Raw genomic sequence first — 18697 nt, forward strand, 5'->3', positions numbered from 1 at the left:
CCTGTTAAGCGCCATGGGGGAGGCAAGGCACGATGCCTGTGCGGCCCAGCAGCAGCCGGGTCCCTGGGCGCGCCCCGGTTCAACCAGCAGCCCTGCTGTCCGGGCTGAGGGGAATTGTCACCGCCCTGGGAGAGCATGCTTACACCGTGTCACACTTGCAGTGGTTGGCTTGTGCTAATATTTTTATCATTTGTTTGGGCGTGGTGGGGGGCACCACCACTGTGTGGTGATACTGGTAAGGGTATGACAGGGTTTATGTTCCGTGCAGCATGAAGTCCTGTTATAAAAACTGCTATTAAAAAAACCACAATATAACTCTAGTTTTGGGATCGGCAGGACAAATTTAAACGATATATACGGGGCATTTCTGCCACTTCTTGAAAACGGAGGCTTCTCTGTCTAGAAACGGTGCAAAACGCCGCGTCCCGAGGAGAGGCCGACGGGCGGGGCCGGGCCACCGCTCCCTTTCGCGCCGGTAACTGTTCGTTCTGCCGCGGGCGGCCCCGACGGCCCCCGCCCTGCTGCCGCGCCCTCCCGCGGGCCGGCGCCCTCAGCCGCGCTCGCACCGGCGCCGCTCCGAGAAGGGCCGCAGGCGGTTTCCCGCGTCCACCTTCCGCTGCGCAGGCAGCCTGAGGGGCGGCGCGGCGCTGCGGCTCCCACTGACGAGGGGTCGGCCCCCGCCGCCCGGGCAGGCCGCCCCCCACCCACGGCTGGGCTGAAGCAGCGGTGACACCGCCCGGCCGGTCCCGTCCGCCGTCCCCGAGGTCCCCGCGGTAAGAGGAGGCGCCTCCATGGTGCGGGCCGCGCATCCCGCCCGCCCCCGCCCCGCCGTCCGTCCCCAGCCCGCGCGAACCGCCGAGCCGTGAGGTGGCGCTGCCGCCCCGGCCGCCCCATCGCCCCTCCCTCCGCCGCCTGCCCCGGGCGCGGCAGTCGGGTCGGCACGGCGCGGCCTGCACCATGGAGGCGCCCCCCGTCACCATGATGCCCATCACGGGCGGCACCATCAACATGATGGAGTACCTGCTCCAAGGTAAGCGGCGGCCCGGCCGGCCGGCAGCTCCCGTCCGCCGCTCCGCAGAGCGCCCGGCGGCCGCGGGCCTGCCTGCCGCCGCCGCCTCGGCCGGGGGGCAGCCTCGGGAGCTGGGTCTGAGGGGGGGCGCGGGGGGGAGGCGGCGCGGGCGGGCGGGGTTGCGGCGGCCTGCGCTGCGGGGAAGGCTCCACGCGGGCGGGCGGGGAGCGGGTGACGGAGCTGCTGCCACTGCCCGCTGCAGGGAGCATCCTGGACCAGAGCCTGGAGAGCCTGCTGCACCGCCTGCGCGGCCTGTGCGACAACATGGAGCCGGAGACCTTTCTGGACCACGAGATGGTGTTCCTGCTGAAGGGGCAGCAGGCCAGCCCCTTCGTGCTGCGGGCGAGGCGGGCCATGGACAAAAGCGGGATGCCCTGGCACCTGCGCTACCTGGGCCAGCCAGAAATAGGTGACAAGAATCGCCACGCGCTGGTGCGCAACTGCGTAGACATTGCTACTTCGGACAACCTGACAGACTTCCTGGTGGAGATGGGCTTCCGCATGGACCATGAGTTCATGGCCAAAGGGCACGTGTTCCGCAAGGGCATCATGAAGATCATGGTGTACAAGATCTTCCGCATCCTAATGCCAGGGAACACGGAGAGCATTGAGCCACTCTCCCTCTCCTACCTGGTGGAGCTAAACGTGGTAGCGCCAGCAGGACAGGACATTGTTTCTGATGACATGAGGAACTTTGCTGAGCAACTGAAGCCTCTCGTGCACCTGGAAAAAATTGACCCCAAAAGGCTTATGTGATTAAAAAGCTGGGAAGGCATTGGTTTTATTAAGTGTTCCTAAAGAGGGAACACTCTAGGAAAAAAAAACTAACTAATTTTTCTAGAAAGCCTCCTGAGGGCAAATTAAAGTAGGAAGAAGGGAATAAAGGACTGTGTATCAGTTTTAGCAGTTGCAATTACAGAGTGCTTTTTTCCTTCACTTGTGGATGTGAACAAAAGGGAGATGCATAAATACCATTCAAAACATCAGTAAATGCTCACAATGGTCATTTTCCTTCTCCTGTTGGGGAGATACACATTAGAAAGCATATTACCTAACAATCCAAAACCATCAGACACTGGAATTCATCCTAATGTGTACCCACATCCTGGTGCTGCTTGCCTTTTTTTTTTTTAAAGCACAATTCATGTATCCTACCTAGTCATCCAAATTTTTTCCTTTGTATTAACTTTATAAAATTGAGTATCCTTTAATGCAGGAGGTGTTGTTTGATACAGGCATAAACCCAGGAACTGCACAAGAACGTCTACACATTTACAACAGAATAGTAAAGCAGTTGCATGTTACAGAACAGCTAGGGCTTAAGATACTTCAGAATGAAACAGTGTCTGATAGAACCAAAGCTGGAGTTGGCAAACCATTCAGCAACATTAGAACTGCAAAAGCCTTCAAAGCTTTTAACGCTGTTCCATCTTTTTCACTTACATTGGGTATGGCAGTCAGGTCATGAGAAAGCAGTGAATTACATGGGTTTGACTTCTCACGCCTGACAGCAGTATTGAAAATCGGCACAGATTTGTTTAGCACCTGTCTTGATTAGTAGGATGGTTAGTTACCCTCTCTGTATTTCAGTGATAATTGAATTGGTTTTGAGTTTTCAAATACAGTTCAAACAAAATAAGGTTGAGAAAAACAACAAAGCAGCTTATTTAAATTTCTCACAGACCACAACTATTTTACCCATTACTAAAACCTACCAAACCCTTGTCAGAGACATTGCCACCCTTTAGCACCACACAACTCTAGATGAGAACTAAGGGCCAAGACCACTCCCACAAAAAACTTCAAAAAAAGCCTTTTATGTTAACAGCTCCATTTTCAAGGCAGAGCTTGCAAGAGATAAGCCATGACAAGTGGCTTAGTGCTGCCGGAGTGCAGTGTCTCAAGTGTTCCACTGATGCAGGCTCTGCATAGGGGGTGTGGGGACAACAAGAGTACTTAACAGTGTTCTCCAGCCAGTGCTTTATGTTGGATGCATCACAATGATTTCCAAGAGGTACAAGGGTGACTGCCCATTGTCTAGATTGGAAACATTTTCTGGAGGCTTATGGACACACCTACAATTCTTTTCATACTCGGGCATGACTTGCCCTCATCAGACAGCACACTACCCTGGTCCTCTGAGTCTGTAATTTATTAGTATGCTGTCACAGGGCATAACTTCCCGGGGCCAGGGGCGATGAGCAGGGCCCAAAGCTCTGCCTGTACCTGAGAGCTGAGCGTGCTGAGTTGCTCCGTGATTCAGTTGCAGTCCCACCCCTGCAGGTGGGAATCCTTAGGGCTGTTGTCATATCCTGCCACTGCAAGACTGGACACTTGCCACAGAATTCCACAATCCATGACTTGTTTCTTGTGACACAAAATTTAGAGAGAAATCCAATGGATCAGAAAAGTTGAACGTTGCATGCCAGCTTTTCCAAGCAGTAGGTACTTTCAGGTACCTTGAACACACAGAAAACACTTAAGCACATAGGTCCTTCCCACTGCATCTGAAAGGAACTCACAAGGTAATTTACCTTCCAAGTTTCTTTCTAAGTGGAGGGGCAAACAAATCACAGAACATTGATACTAGTATAGCGGTGATAAGACAGGAAAATCCCACATGGGATTTCAGGCACACCAGCTCAAACACAATGAGACTTCAGATGACAGTATGTCTGACTATTGCTTCATTGAAGTTATCAAAAATAAAAATGACCACTTGAAATAGTTCTTTTCACAGAGGATTAGTTTAAACCTTCAAAATTGCAGCAGCCCACATTACCAGCCTTCCTAAGTCTAGCTGTAGTCTATGCATAGATGAGACAGGTGTGCAAGTGTCACGACGGAGGGAAGGCACAGTCACTCAATATGAGTGATCAGCAGACTTCGTTTATTGTCCCTTACAGTCACCTTTTATGCCTTGTTATAATTAGCTCATACATATGACAAAAGTTAAGCTCATTATTGGTTAGTTGCCTAAATACCAAGCCCGCCCCTAGTTTCTCTTCTGTAGTTACCTGTTCCCACCTGCAACATTCTTTTCCCACCAAAATCTTCCTGTTACTGTGTAACAAGGACAGCCAAAGACAGTGTATTTTGCTTTACTTCAGATAAGCTGAGAGCGATGTGCATTTTTGTCCAGCCAGCTGGACTAGGTCTATGTGAACTTTTTCAGCTAGCCAGTTATCCACAATTCCCCTGTTTTTATTTTGGGCGACATAGGCTTGGTTGACCATTTTCAATAACAGAGTTTTAACACAGGAAAATACACAGCCAACTTATAAAATCTCAGTTCAGAAGTATAATTCCTGAAATACTTGAAAAATAAAGTTAGCTTGAAGATTTAATTTAGATGCTCTTTCTGTTCCAGTGATATAAAAAGTTTAAAAAATTCAAAGGTAATTTTAAAGTTCTGAACATGGACTAATGCAAGCTCAAAACCCAAAAAGAAACCAAACTGATGTTTGACTAGGAATATTTGCAAATATTTTAGTGGAAAATCCCTGACCATTAACAATTTTCTGTCCAAATAACAACTGCCCTTATGCAACCAACCAGTCCATACATTTTCTGAAGAATACCTCATTGATATCAAAGAATTAACAAAGGGGGAAATTAGTTCTAAGCTATATACATTCATAAGTGGATTTTTCAATAGTTACATACAGATTTACACACTAAGCCATAATGGCTTGTGGGTGATACACACAAGAAGAGTACGTTGCTTATCTGTCTGAATGCCTATGCTAAATTTGACAGCTATGCCACAAGCCAAGCCTACATGGGTGCTGTGTGTTATGCACGCTCCTTAACAAACAGAAGTATAATAGACAAATTCCCAAGATCTAGTCCCCAACCTAATTATATTATTTTGTAGCCAATTAAGGAAAATAACACAAATGTGCATATCTACATGTGCACACACCTTTTAGTTCAGAACCGATCTGTGATAAAAGGCCTTAGCCTTATGGCATCATCGAATCTTAACGAGTACAGTGATTAAAAATGCAGTCTTAATGTAAGTGCGATTTACGCTGACATTCCCTCACATGCTACACGTATTTCTCACTCAACTGCCTCAAGTTAAAATAGTAGTATTTGTTAATATGTATTAAAAAATCATTAATTCTCTACAATAGCAGTTGACTTCCATAACACTATGTAAGCAAAAGAGGCTTAAGATGGGTTTTCTGAATACTAACAATTTATTTTAGACTGTCTGAACTCGGGTCTTGAAAGATTTCACTCTGCCAGACATAGAAACACTGTTGCACTCCAGTTGTGATATCCCTTTTCCCAAGTTGTCACATGCACATCTCGCTCACGCAACATTACTGTCAAAGTTTCTCTCTGCTACATAAAAGCATATTGCACTTGTAGGCATAAAAGACAGCACCCTTACTTAGATTATTACCTTATTACCTCATAACTCTTAGTATCTCTGATTTCATCACTTCAAAAATTCACCAGAAGCAGATAAAACCACAGCATCAGACTAAACTACACCTTAACTGCTGATTCAAATAAAGGCATTCTCTTCCAGATATGCCTAATGCTTACAAATAATTTTGGCTGGTTTTGATCAAAAAACTATTATTACAGTAATGATCAAAAATAATAATCCCGTTTGCAAAATGCCTTTAAGCCAGCCTCCTAGTCCCAACCAATTTCCACATTCAGAATACAGCGTAAAGACAGAATACAGAATAAATTACCTCCATCGAGGCAAAAAGGCTTCTTTTTAAACACAGAGATGTTTGCTAGTTCAAAGCAGAAACCCATTTCTTCTAGGTGACATCTGAAGCACTTTTTGTTTGTTTGTTTGTTTGTTTGTTTGTTTGTTTTTGGTGGGTTTGTAATCAAGTCCGTATTTTTCCTTGAGAAGCTTAAGCCGTTCCTCTTGTTTCAGGAGAGTTTCCAACTCTGATTTGTCGAATAGGTCCGTATTTCCCAAATGTATCATACATTTCCTCCGCTGTGATTTTATACGGCAGGTTCCGAATATAAAGGACCCGATTGACCTCTGGGGGCAGCCAGATGTCAGCTCGCTTGGCCGCTTGCACCGCCGTGGCGCCGATCGGAGGGGGGGGGGGATGGTGCCGCCTCGGAGAGAAACCGCGGCCGGGACGGGGCCTGCCGGGCCGCGCCGCCGCTCGCCGCTGCCGCGGGGGTCCCGGACGCTGTCCCATACGCTAATAACCCGGGTAATGCCTTGTTACAATCTATGTCCCGAACGCTCCGCTTTTCTAAAAAGCATATGAGCGAATCGTACGTCGCTTGTCCCTCCATGCCTTCGTCAGCGCCGTTGCAGCCTTTGCGAGACTTCGGCGACGCGTGGCCGGCGGGACCCTCTGTAGGTGCCCGCGGGCGCGGGGACTGTGCCCTTCCGCCTCCTGCGCTGCTTTCAGCACCGGTACCCGAAACTCCGTCGAACCGTGGCTCGCAGGTTCAGCCCTCTCTAGGGTCCCTGTTCGGGCGCCATTTGTCGCGACGGAGGGAAGACACAGTCACTCAATATGAGTGATCAGCAGACTTCGTTTATTGTCCCTTACAGTCACCTTTTATGCCTTGTTATAATTAGCTCATACATATGACAAAAGTTAAGCTCATTATTGGTTAGTTGCCTAAATACCAAGCCCGCCCCTAGTTTCTCTTCTGTAGTTACCTGTTCCCACCTGCAACATTCTTTTCCCACCGAAATCTTCCTGTTACTGTGTAACAAGGACAGCCAAAGACAGTGTATTTTGCTTTACTTCAGATAGGCTGAGAGCGATGTGCATTTTTGTCCAGCCAGCTGGACTAGGTCTATGTGACCCTTTTCAGCTAGCCAGTTATCCACATGCAAGGAAAAAAGCTTACTGCATCTGTGGTTAGAGCTGAATTAAAATGGATACTTTGAGCATTAGTGGCCTGAAAGTGTATCCTCTTCCTTCACCTAACGAAATACACTTCTCTCCTACTATGAAACTTGGCTTTTACAGGTGGAGACTAAAGATAAGGATAGTGATACCATTCGTAATACACACTGGCAAATTACGTGGCATAACTCTAATTACTTACCCTTCACTGCATCTAGGGTCACATTACACTGTAGTTACACAGACAGCTACAGAAGAGCAAAATCTCTCCTTACTGGAAAATATGTATTTTTTTAAAATTACACACATAACTTATGGTTCAAGCATGTGACTATTTTTATTTTATTTTGGGGGATTTCTTTGTGCCAGCTAAAATAGCTGAATTCTTCCAGGGCAAGTCTTGGCTCAGGACTATGTTACTTGATGCAATACATTACCAGAGGCCCGGTGCAACTAAGCTTTTGGTAAGTCTTCTTTTTGCGCAAGTGATGCCTCCATGTTATTTCAAATTGTTCCTCTAGTCTTGCATACTTGTAAGGTTTCTACAGCTTTATTCATTACTACACAAAAAATAGAAATCCCTCCATAACAAATAAAGGTAGGATTGCTGTTGATACCTTAGGCACCAGCTATTTCAGCTATTAAAAAAAGCTTCCTCTACAGAAGCTCATCTCTGTTTTTAAAAATTCTTCGTATTTCAGGAAAAGCCACATGTTTATCCTCTGGCACTCCTCAGTCTTGGACCTCTCTTCTTCACACAGAAACTTCGATGACGACGTTCATTCTGTACAAACGAAGACAAGAGCTGAAATACTTTGTAAGTGCTCTATATTAAGACTATATTGTACAGGAAATTTTTTTTAACATGCCTCAAAATGTTGTTTTCTATATATAAACTAATGTGGCATTCAATTTTTCATCTCTGTAACCTCAGTGATAAAAGCAAACTGCTTTCCTGTTAAATGTTTTCCATACAGTATAATGTAGATTATAAACAACTTTTAGATCATGTGTGAAGTATAATGTTTTAAGTAAGTTTCTCTAAAGCACTGAAAGTTGATAGTAACTACAAACCAGGATTTTTCTTAATTTTTTTTAATACTTTCAACTTTTAAATACTGTTTTAGATTTGTGATTGTAACATGGAAGAACCAACTTCTTTCAATTTTTGAAACATCATTAGAATCATAAAGCTATTATAGAACAGTTACAGTCTACACAATCAAGGTACTCAAAAATATGACTCATGTTTTAAGTCTGTAGATGAACAGTGGCAATTCAAATACAGTGTTATCTGTACAATTTGACAAAAATACAGGTGGACAATCTGATTAAAGAGAATCTGCACAACTTCAGATAAGCTAGCTCAGCCCGATTAAATAAAAGGTAATTTCCCCCCCCCCCCCCCCAAAGTGCATCACATTTTTCACAGATAAATTTGTCAAAATAAGAATGTTCAGGTTCTCAGACAGGAGAACAATGACAGTCTCATCCTCATTCCTAATACAAGTTCCATCAAGTCATTTCCTTCAGATCTAGTTTGGCAGCATCCAAATGGCTACAGATATTTAGAGAATGGTATCTAATGGAGATGATTGTTGCGTTCTCAGCCCTTCAGACTGGTTCAGCTTCTAAAGACATCCAGTCTAGAGTCAGGAGCTGCTTCTGCCAAGACCACCATAGCTGTATAAATACTACTGAGCCATTAACAGGAAAAAGTGAACTCAGAGCACACAGATACAGAGCAGTGACTGGAGTGATGGGCAAAAAGAGAGACAGGTCGAATGTCTTAAAACCATAATAGCAAGATCCCTTCCAGAAGAATCTAATGGCTAGTTACACACAGACAATCTGAGAGTCCTACAGAGAAGTGTCTTTTTTTTTCTTCATTTTTTTTATAAAGAGGTCAATTAATACCCATTTCTGTATCTTGCAACTCCTTCCATATTCTTAAAGAAGCCTCTCAACATTGATGGGGCAGGGCTAGCTGTAGTGAAGTACCAGTGCCTTTATCTAAAAGTAAACACTATTCTTTACAAATGGTATCTGTAGTGTAATTTTATTTACAGAATAAATCACAAAAGTACATCACATTTAGTGCAAATGCAACTAATGATATAAATTTATATACTGCTTTGTAAACTTTCCATACCTTCATAGAATAAAGCTATCCAATTATATTAATAAACTTGCCTGTGTTCCAACAGTTACCAGAAATGGCAAATAAGGAGTTAATTTCTTTCTATTTTGGATTTCATTTTTTTTTTTTAAAGTTCCCATCAGTGGCTATGGCGGAATGTACCATTGCTTGGTTGATTGTAAAAAGATGAAGTACATCTGAGGTATAAGATTTTTTTTTTTAACATCTCTATATAAAATGCTCACTGGTGATAGAGTAAACATGTACATATTTTCATCTTATTTGCCTTACTAGCATTACCATATAGGCACTTTTCTACATGTTCGAATTAACAGAGTAACTCTGTAATAAGGCATATTCCATGCACACCATTATAGAGAAAGGCAAATAAAAAGGGAAGAGTTATATGGAGCATGAAATCTGCATGCATGTATTATGCATGATTTCACCTCTACAGAGAAGATGAACAGACTGAAGTCTTTCAACACTGCGCAGATCACATTTAATCATTTACCAAATCTTCACTGAGTTACTATATTTATTTTCAGGCACCTACCATACTATATCAAATAAGACTTTCGGCTTTCTTTTGAAAAAGACATGTCTCAAACTTCTCTTGAGATAGCACAGGTTAGTCAAACACTGAGCAATCTCTGAAGGGTTTCCAGCTATGGGACATGGACAAAAGACCTCAAAGCCAGTACCAGTCTGCCACAGTCCTTTCCTAATGAGCATCTCCAGAATCAAAGGCAGGCAAATATCTGACATTCAAATCCTCACAGCAACTAAAGGGAACTTTTCCAATAAGGACTATGCATTTTTATAGCTCTGACAGGTTTTTGATCAAGAGGCAAGTAACTTTCTACATAAACCTCATATCATGGCTTTATCAAGATGAGGAAAACACATGCAGGATCTGAAAATAATGTACTCATCCTCATTCTAGACTGGGAATGTTGCCTTATGTAGTTCATATTACTTCAATAATTACTATAGTGTACCTTCTCACAGTTTTGGGAAAGCCCTGGATATCATGCAAGAAAGCAGTCCACATACAGCATGGACAGATGACTTCTAGCTTTCAGGAGTCTCTTGCCCTCTCATACAGAACCTTCCTAGGTATTTCTGGATCATGTTTAATAACAAAAATTCTGTAGCACATATTACAGAACTAAAAAATACAATAGAAATATAGATATATCTGGAAAAAATAAAGCTTTTCACACTCTTACTCCTTCAGAACTAGAGATCGTCATAGGAGTAAGACAATAGAAAAGGCAAAGTCGTAAGGATATTGACAGCCCTCAGGTATTAAGTGACATTTTATGTAACAAGATGATTCATTATAGAAACCAGCAGCAGTGAACTGGGATTATACAAAGCAAAACAAAACCTACCAATAAGTCACCTGGGCTTTACTGAAGTCCCTCCCCTCATCCTCCCCAAAATACCACTAGATTTTTGTGCATATAAAGCACATACAGTATGCTATATGTGCATTTGTCTTTTGTGCTTTTTAGACATGCACAAGAACCGCGCGAATATCTTAGGAAGGCTGACTGAAATTCTGCAACTTGTTTAAAATTAAAGCAGTAACTCACGTTGCTGATTCAAAGTTGTACATGTTCTTTTAAAGCAAGCAAATAAAAATAGAGCCATATACATGTTATCAATACATGTATTTATAATTACACACTGATTCAGCAAGAAAAGGTAGCAGGAGAGAGCTAGTGTTAAATATTCAGCCCCACGGTGTTGCAACACTTCAGTATAGAAAGCCTAGAACTTGGGCCATAGAGAGACTGTAGATCCTTTGTTCCAGCATGGAGTGCTCTATGCATGGTCACTTCTCCAACGTGGAATGCTCACCCAGTCTTGTTTGGATTGCTGCAGGTAAGCAAAGACAAAAATACAGCACTGAAAAGTTTGAACACTAAGAGGAAAACAAGAACTTGTTGAACACCTTAAATACTATCAGCACTGCTATGGTCACAAATGAACTGTTTGCTCGTGACGGCCATGTTTTTAATGGTTCACCTACACTAGGTCTCCAACAATATACAGTGAAAAATGTGAATCGTTGCAGGGCTACCTGTTACAGAGGGATCAAATAAGTAAGACTTTTGGAGTCTGACATAATAAACAGAATCCAAAAATAGAGGTAGCTTATCTCATGCCTAGAAGCAGCAATTAAAAACTTACTTTCAGATCATGCTGTAATACTAGAATTACCACATGGAATTTGATGGTTTGATACCAGTTACACATAATGAAGTACGCAGCAAGAGTCCACACTAACAAGAATCAGAAAAAAATACTTTGACCATCAAAATATTCTATCAAATATGCAATTATAAGAATTTAAGATATTAAAACATCACAAGGCTCCAGAGAGACTTCACTGTTCTTTTCAGAACAAGTGTAAAATGCCTGTGGTAGCTGAGAAAGAACAGTATCTATTCATACTTCTTCATAAATTAAGACGTGTGCAAAAACGTATAAGATAAACTAATAAAGTCTACAAAACTTAATACTTGGTAACTTGTGGAGCCCTTATTTTTCATCTAGTAATACACATGAATTAATGAATGTTTTAAACTAAGCACCAAATTTATGCCAATCATAAAACATTTCTAGATGGAATACTTCTGTTTGACCTTAAATTTACACAAGTGAATGAAGAACGAAAAAATTAATGTATACCTGCTAATACTAGAATAAAATAGGCTTTCCTGCTGTTTTCTCTTGCACGTATGATGTAAAACGCTTCAAGAATTTTGGGTATTCTCGTTTTGCCACTGCCCGTAACACTGATGCTGGTGCCCATCCTCCTGGGTTCACTAGAAGTAGACAGGAAGACAGACACTGAAATACAGCAAATCCACTAAAGGCTAGAAAAGAAAATTCAAGTTCGTTATTCCTGCAACTCTTCCTGAATTAAGAGGGAAGAATAACGATCACCAAATATTTATATGCCCTTACAGCTTAAGCTTAGTCCAATTCTATGATGCCACTATTTAAAAAACATTAAACATGAGTGTTGTGAGTCTTTGGGGAATACCAAATGGATGATGATATTCTTTAAGTACTTCCAAGAAACAACAGAAAACCGAGACTTAAGTCACTTCTTATTTCAAAGAAAAGAGAAGCCAAACTTAACTTTCCAGTAACTGCTGCATTTGTCTGCGGAATTGCTACATGGCTGTTGTCTTACAAACTATTTTTTAAAGCACTTAAGATTCAAATGAATTCTCAACTATGCTTCAAGTCACAGGGGAAGTATTTTGCTGAAAAAGCTGTCACTTCACATATAGTCATAGTTCAGAATTTATCAATGAAAATGTGTTTAAGTAACCGGGAAACTTCTAAAAAGGAAACAAAGCAGCTTACCCCATAATTTAGTTATTTATTTAGTATTATTTATACAGGATTTAACACAGATCATATCACTCATATGGCAAGGATTTAGGGAACTAATTTTTCAGACTTTGACTCTCAGTAAGCCATGTAATAGGTGGTTAAAAGTAATAAGCAGGTGAACTACTCAGTGTTTCGTAGCTGCAGGAGAGGAGCTATTAAGTATGTAGCTCATACTACAATACACTGCTAAATACTGGGCCAGTGACAATACAGTTTGGCTTTAGTAACTTTTCAGTCAATATTAAAGATACTATCAGTTAAAAAGGCTAGATTATACAGCTTGCAAACATCCTCATATTTGCTCTTCCCTAACACTGAGGGTACAAACTGTATCTTCACTGTCAGCAGCTTTTCAGCCTAACAAGATGAATTGGGGGGGGAAAATTACAGCAATACATGAAAAAGACATACTATTACTGAAGCTAAAAGCTATGCCAAGTCATCCCAGTTGCAGACAGTTCTGCCCACCCTCCTCCACCCCAAGGGTCTGTACTTAGGACTGAGCTACACACCATTTCCGTTTATTCCTCCCAGCATGCCACAGAATGAATGAATCCATTCTCTAATTCATGTAGCACATTAATTCAAGTATTTTTGAACATGAAGACTGAAAGTGTGACGCTATATGTAAATGTAACAGAAAAGTACACAAAGCTTTTTTTGCCAGTATTCAGCTCCCCAGAATTAGCTTACATCACAAATGTCATATTGAAAAATTTTAGACTTACCATTAGCTACATATGTAATCTTGCATAGGATGTTGTCCCTGCTTATTTCCTTGTTCCCCTCTGGTGGGCTTACTAACGTCTGACAAATCATAGCTATATTTATTTTGGCACGGACACAGCGATTGTTCAGCTGCCAAAAAAATTAAACATTTGTAAGTCTCTAAATTTGTTCCGGCATACTTAGCTGCTAACATTTCAATCTACTATGAAGTCCAGGACACCTTGGAAGCTGTGTTTCTGAGAGTGTGCATTCTAGCACTACATGGATGTAACAACTGTGTGAAATGAAAGGTACATGGTGAACTGGGAAAGGGTTGAACTCAAATGCCTGAATCTCAGGTTACTGCTTGCTTAATAGCTATTACAAGTGAATTACTTCAATTACTGTGACAAATGAGTAGAGAAACATTTAAAGAATAATGAATCAGCATTTACAAATACCAGTTAAGTCACTTTTCCCTGGTAAGCTGGCTATGGCATAGCAATCAGCACAGAAATACTCCACAGAAAATAACTCACTGCTACTACCTGACAGAAGCAAGGCAGAACTGCAAGATGGAGGTTTAACAGATTCCACATCTACAGTTATACAAACCTACTCCTGTATCTGACAATATGTAAGAGTTATTGATTTGATTCCACATGAAATCAGCTCAATTCTTTAAGATGTTCACAAATCTCCAGAAATTTTGCTTGTATTCTACTGCAACACCTTAGGTCTGCCAACTGCTGAGGTAAGGCAAGAACGCTTTTGGCTCAGAATGCTCTCATCAGGTCACTGCATCACCTAGTTTAAATAAACTAGGTTTTTGCACAGCCTCCTCAACTCCCACACATTAGTATTGCACACGCATTATCATGTAATGGAAAAATATTACCTTAAAAGCAGAACTTGACAGAATGAAAATAACACTTACAGGAGCACTGTCATGTTCCACTGAGAAATTGCACACAATCCATGTTTCAGGATCATTTTCACTGAATGCTGGTATCTTTCTGATGGCAGACAAATATAGCACATCCCTTTGAGAAGCTGGCCACACCCTCTGCAGAGAAACAGCTGAATATAAACTCTCCCAGTTTTGCAAATTAAATACTTACTATCTTTAAAAGCAGAACACAAGAAAGGCAAACCAGGTTAATCACATTATTTAAGTAAAGTTTCTTCAAGTTAGTTATTTCATTTTCAAAACTGAAACAGAATATAGCTGTTGTACAGATGAGTATCAGGTTATATGGCCATGCTTAATTTTTAAAAATTTAAGGCAAAAATTTAAGGCCTTTGAAACACAGAAAGCCAAGCTGCAATGACTTTTTCAGCAGACAAACAGGAAGAGGCAGTTCCCCTCCTGTTCCCTCAACCTGAGGTTTACTTTTTAGTTAATACTTGTAAGACACAAACTGAACTAGTATTTAAGTATAAAGTAGATGCATCCACAGTTACTTAAGTCTTCAGAGAGAGGTGGAGAAACATATTTAAGACATGTATTATTTCAAAAAGCTACTACTTCAGTAAGATAGATTTGGTAAACTGGTGTTATCTAAGAGAGTTTCAGAAGCAAAATGTCTGACAAAATAAGAAAATATAGAAGAGCCATTTTCCTGACACTCAATAGGGTTAGAAAGTCTAGCCGTTACTGTAACACTATACACTTCACACAACTGTCTACTTAAAATCACGAGTCCTCTTACAATACAGAAGTTTAAGGTAACTGCATTACTGACAAAATTGTCAAAGAAAAATATGTGGTTTAATATTTGAGTATACTAATACGTGGAATCATGCAAGATTAAAGATGAATCTGTACACTTCATTCCCAATTTTTTTGAGCCTTTAAGCTACAGTTGTGGAGTTATAATACAAAGGAACTTTTTAGTAAATTTACACTAGAACTGGCTGCGGGAGGAAGAACATAATGAAATTACAAGAACAAATGTTGAACCAGCAATTATACCACCTCATAATGCAAATATGCTTGTCAACAATAATTTGCATCATTTCATGAAAACATATGATACAGTGGTATAGGTTTCTTCCTTGTAGTCAAGTGTTGATTTACTGTTTCCGTTTGCTTTAGATGACTCTTGCCTTTCTGACAGTGATATATTTAAGAGATTAAAAGCAATTCTCATTTGTTATTACAAGCTCTATCAGGCACATGCACAACCAAATATGCTATCAAGACAAGTCTGAAAAATTGATGAAGTTGCAGTTTAATACAGAACTTGTTCTGAAACAGTTCTGAACAGTATTTTAAATTAAGACATGAAAGTATTCAGAATAAGATTAGAACACATATGCCCCAGACTGTCTCAGTAAGGTATGCATACGGCTGAAGTGTTATTACCTTATGTGTCTGGTAAATGATGATTGCGTTATCAGCTAAATTTTCCACAACATGGAAATTTTCAATTGTTGCTAAAAGAGGAGGAGGGGGGAAAAAAATAATCCATCAGTAACCAAGCAAGATGTTAGGTCATTGTTATAAACAATATCCTTGCTGATAAACGTGCAAAACTTAAGAACCCATTCCTTACTTTCCCAGTCATTACGAACATCGACATTCCAGAAGTAGTGGCAAACTTCATGCCCTGTCACCCCTTTAACAGCATGGGTTGCTTTCAAAGGATCTAGAACTATTCCATTCTCTTCCACCTCTCGTCTGTATACCTATAGCCAAATATAAAGAAAGAAATGTAGAATAGAAATTGTCAGAACTGTTCATGTTTTAATTGTTTAAATTTCATCAGTTTTTTTAAAAAAACAACCACCTAGAAGACTAACACACAAACCATTTGCCATGTCACGGTTCCTGGTAACTACCACTGCAGACATTCTTACACAGCAATTCACATAATATGTAAGTACTAGTACTTTGACTCCCTACTCAAAAATTAAGCTACTTTATTTACCACTATGTACAAGGATCCATACAAGCACAGTAGAGCAGCCAACGCAGTAACTTGCTACTCTTAACATGTTTGTACATTCAATTTACACATCATTTTGATACCATGTTTTAAGTAGGAGAGAATGAGAAAGTAATCTGCAAAGGCAAAGCTATTGCAAGAGTTAGACAGGCTTTTGTATGAACAAATAAAAGCCACAGCTCTTTGTGGACTCCAGTCCTAACTTGAAAGAATGCCATTCTCAGAAGTTTTAACAGCATAACTTGCCGAGTGATAGTATTCCCAGAGAATCATAGAATCATTTAGGTTGGAAAAAAACCCTTCAGATATCATGTCCAACCATAAATCTAGCGCTGCCAAGTCTGGCAGAGTGAAATTATCCATCTTCACAGCATATAATCTCACATCAATTACACAAAACCCCAAGCATTTACCTTCATTTCTCCTTCTTCTACCACTAGCTGCCAATTGGCATCTCCTCCTACATCTTGCAAGGAATACGTCATGTGGTTCTGTACCATCTCTTCCACCTTTAAAGAAGAAAAAAATAAATACACATTTTTAGCTCATTCATTTCATCTTCTTGGGCAGAGACTGTACACTATTGGAAGCCACAAGTCAATACTTCAGACCCTGTGCAGAAGCAGAATTTGGACAACAGAGCTTTCTATTACAGGTTAAGAACCAGCAGATACTTCTGGACTTTAGAAACAAAGCCCAAGACCTTGATTCAGCTTCCAGCTTTCGTTATGGGTATTTCCTATCCTTCCTTTTACCTGTAAAGTGTCAAAACTCACTATTTCTACTTAAGACAATTTTATTTCAGCATACAGGAACTTACTTCAGGTATCTCTAAATGCAATTCCAATGCACTGCAAGATACTCAGAGGAGCATTTAAAAATATGAACAAAGGTGGGGGGTGGGGAGGAAGACAAACTAAGAAAACAAGTGCATATCACAAGTTATATTGCAAGAACAGTGAAGGAAACAGTAATGAACAAAGCATGCTTATTCGGTTTCATTGGCATCTTTGCACAGCTAGAAAAAAAGACAGAAAAGCTTACATTAAGAAAATTTATGATGAATCAGACTACTATTATAAAATAATAATTTAAAAATTATTTAGCTAGGTAGAAATGTCCTTTTCTTAAAGGCCAAATATTGGACACATTTTTGTCAAGCTATGCGAATACCTCATTTTATTCCATATACCATGCATGTCCTGGGACAAAGAAATAGGATTTTTATTTTAAATCTATAATCTGTTTCTTTTGTGTCCCCCGCTACCCCCAGCCCCCCTCCAAAATCCCACTCTCCCCCAAATAAAAAGAGAAGCAAAAATATAAAGTATTCATTGCTGTGTAATTTTTAAAAGTACTGGAACTATTTTAATAACTTTTTTTGCACCCAAAAGACAGGCGACCACAAAACTTGTCACAGCAAATAAGTCCATGTGATTGACACTATTTTCCCAAATCACTAGAAATACCATTTTTTTCAAATCAGACAGCACTACAAAGGTTAGTTAACTGACCAACACAAAGATTAGTCTAAGTGCACAATCACAAGATGAATAGCTTGAACCTGTACTGTGAGTGGTTTTGCACAACTTAACAAAAAAATAAAGCCTAGTGTGCCTATAAAAACATATAAAACCTATTTGAGCAAGTAGTACAAGTAGAAACCAAAATTAAGTCATATTTAATTATCTTTCTGATACAATACAGAATTGAAAGATGTTATTTACTTCTAACTTCAAGCACTAATTTTGTTTGTACTATGTACTCCATGGACAACACATTCAAAAACCAGGAAGAAAGGTAATTGAATCAATTAAAAAAAATCGTTGAAGTACATAAACTAGAATTTCCACACAATGGATTTTATTTTTATTTTAACTATAGTCTTCTGTACAAAAGTTATCAGTCCAGTTTTTTGAGTTTTGTTTGGTTTTGTTGTTTGTTCTTGAGTTATAATGAACCAAAAACACCCACAAGATTTGTGTTCCTGCTTTTAAACAGGACATCTTTTCCTGCCAGTTACTAGCAGGTTTCCTGTAAAGGATTCTTCTATTTATTTTTTCCAGAGAAACAATGACAGTATAATCCAAAACAGGTAAGAATGTGGACTGTTTAGATATTTAATTACTAGCTGTAGGTCACACTTCTTTCAGAAATTAATCCTCAGTATGACCCCAATGTTTACCTGCAACACCTTCAGGTCTCTGTGTGTCTTCTCCCCTAGCTCTTAATCTATTAAGGACAAAGCTAGCTTTTGTATGTTTGTTTTGTCTTTTGCGGCTTTTTGCTTCATGCTAAATGCAGAGGAATGATGGGAGTAGCAAGGGAAGAAGAGAAGGTCGCATCAACAGGAGCGCAATGTCAGCTTTCTTACTTCTGCTTCACCAAGCAACTGCAGTACCTACAACTGCCTTGTGCATACATACTACCAGTCCAAACTATGTAATCTACACGTTGGCCGCTGTCTGTCAGCCTGCAGCTATTGCAGAGGCACACAGTCAAGACTCACAGGCTCCTCCCTACTGGACAGGCCTGCATTTACCTCTGGTTC

At 40.7% G+C, this 18697-nt stretch overlaps 2 protein-coding genes across 3 annotated transcripts in view; one reads left to right on the forward strand and one right to left on the reverse strand.

Moving 5' to 3' along the window:
* The first annotated feature begins 870 nt into the window (after nt 1-870).
* On the forward strand, nt 871-1972 carry MED18 (mediator complex subunit 18). The gene is made up of 2 exons (XM_056324253.1): nt 871-1030; nt 1272-1972. Exons 1-2 carry the CDS (start codon nt 958-960, stop codon nt 1823-1825), a joined length of 627 nt encoding a protein of 208 aa, XP_056180228.1. The 5' UTR covers nt 871-957; the 3' UTR covers nt 1826-1972.
* Nucleotides 1973-6588: 4616 nt separating this feature from the next.
* The window catches only part of CERT1 (ceramide transporter 1), an 81660-nt gene continuing 69551 nt past the window's right edge, over nt 6589-18697 (reverse strand). For both annotated transcript variants that reach the window (XM_056324251.1, XM_056324252.1), the window contains 7 exons: nt 16560-16655; nt 15754-15886; nt 15564-15634; nt 14133-14261; nt 13216-13345; nt 11771-11907; nt 6589-10954 (listed from right to left, as the gene is read on the reverse strand). In XM_056324251.1, coding sequence (XP_056180226.1) covers nt 11780-11907; nt 13216-13345; nt 14133-14261; nt 15564-15634; nt 15754-15886; nt 16560-16655 — 687 coding nt within the window. In that variant the 3' untranslated portion in view covers nt 6589-10954; nt 11771-11779. The remainder of the gene's footprint in view (nt 10955-11770; nt 11908-13215; nt 13346-14132; nt 14262-15563; nt 15635-15753; nt 15887-16559; nt 16656-18697) is intronic.

Source organism: Falco biarmicus, chromosome Z (genome assembly GCF_023638135.1).
Source record: "Falco biarmicus isolate bFalBia1 chromosome Z, bFalBia1.pri, whole genome shotgun sequence".
NCBI lineage: Eukaryota > Metazoa > Chordata > Aves > Falconiformes > Falconidae > Falco > Falco biarmicus.

Bases quoted from the DNA above. Each gene is read 5' to 3' on its own strand.
- MED18 (XM_056324253.1), top strand. From the start codon at position 958: ATGGAGGCGCCCCCCGTCACCATGATGCCCATCACGGGCGGCACCATC. The intron at 1,031-1,271 runs GTAAGCGGCGGC...TGCCCGCTGCAG, and splicing joins GATGGAGTACCTGCTCCAAG to GGAGCATCCTGGACCAGAGC.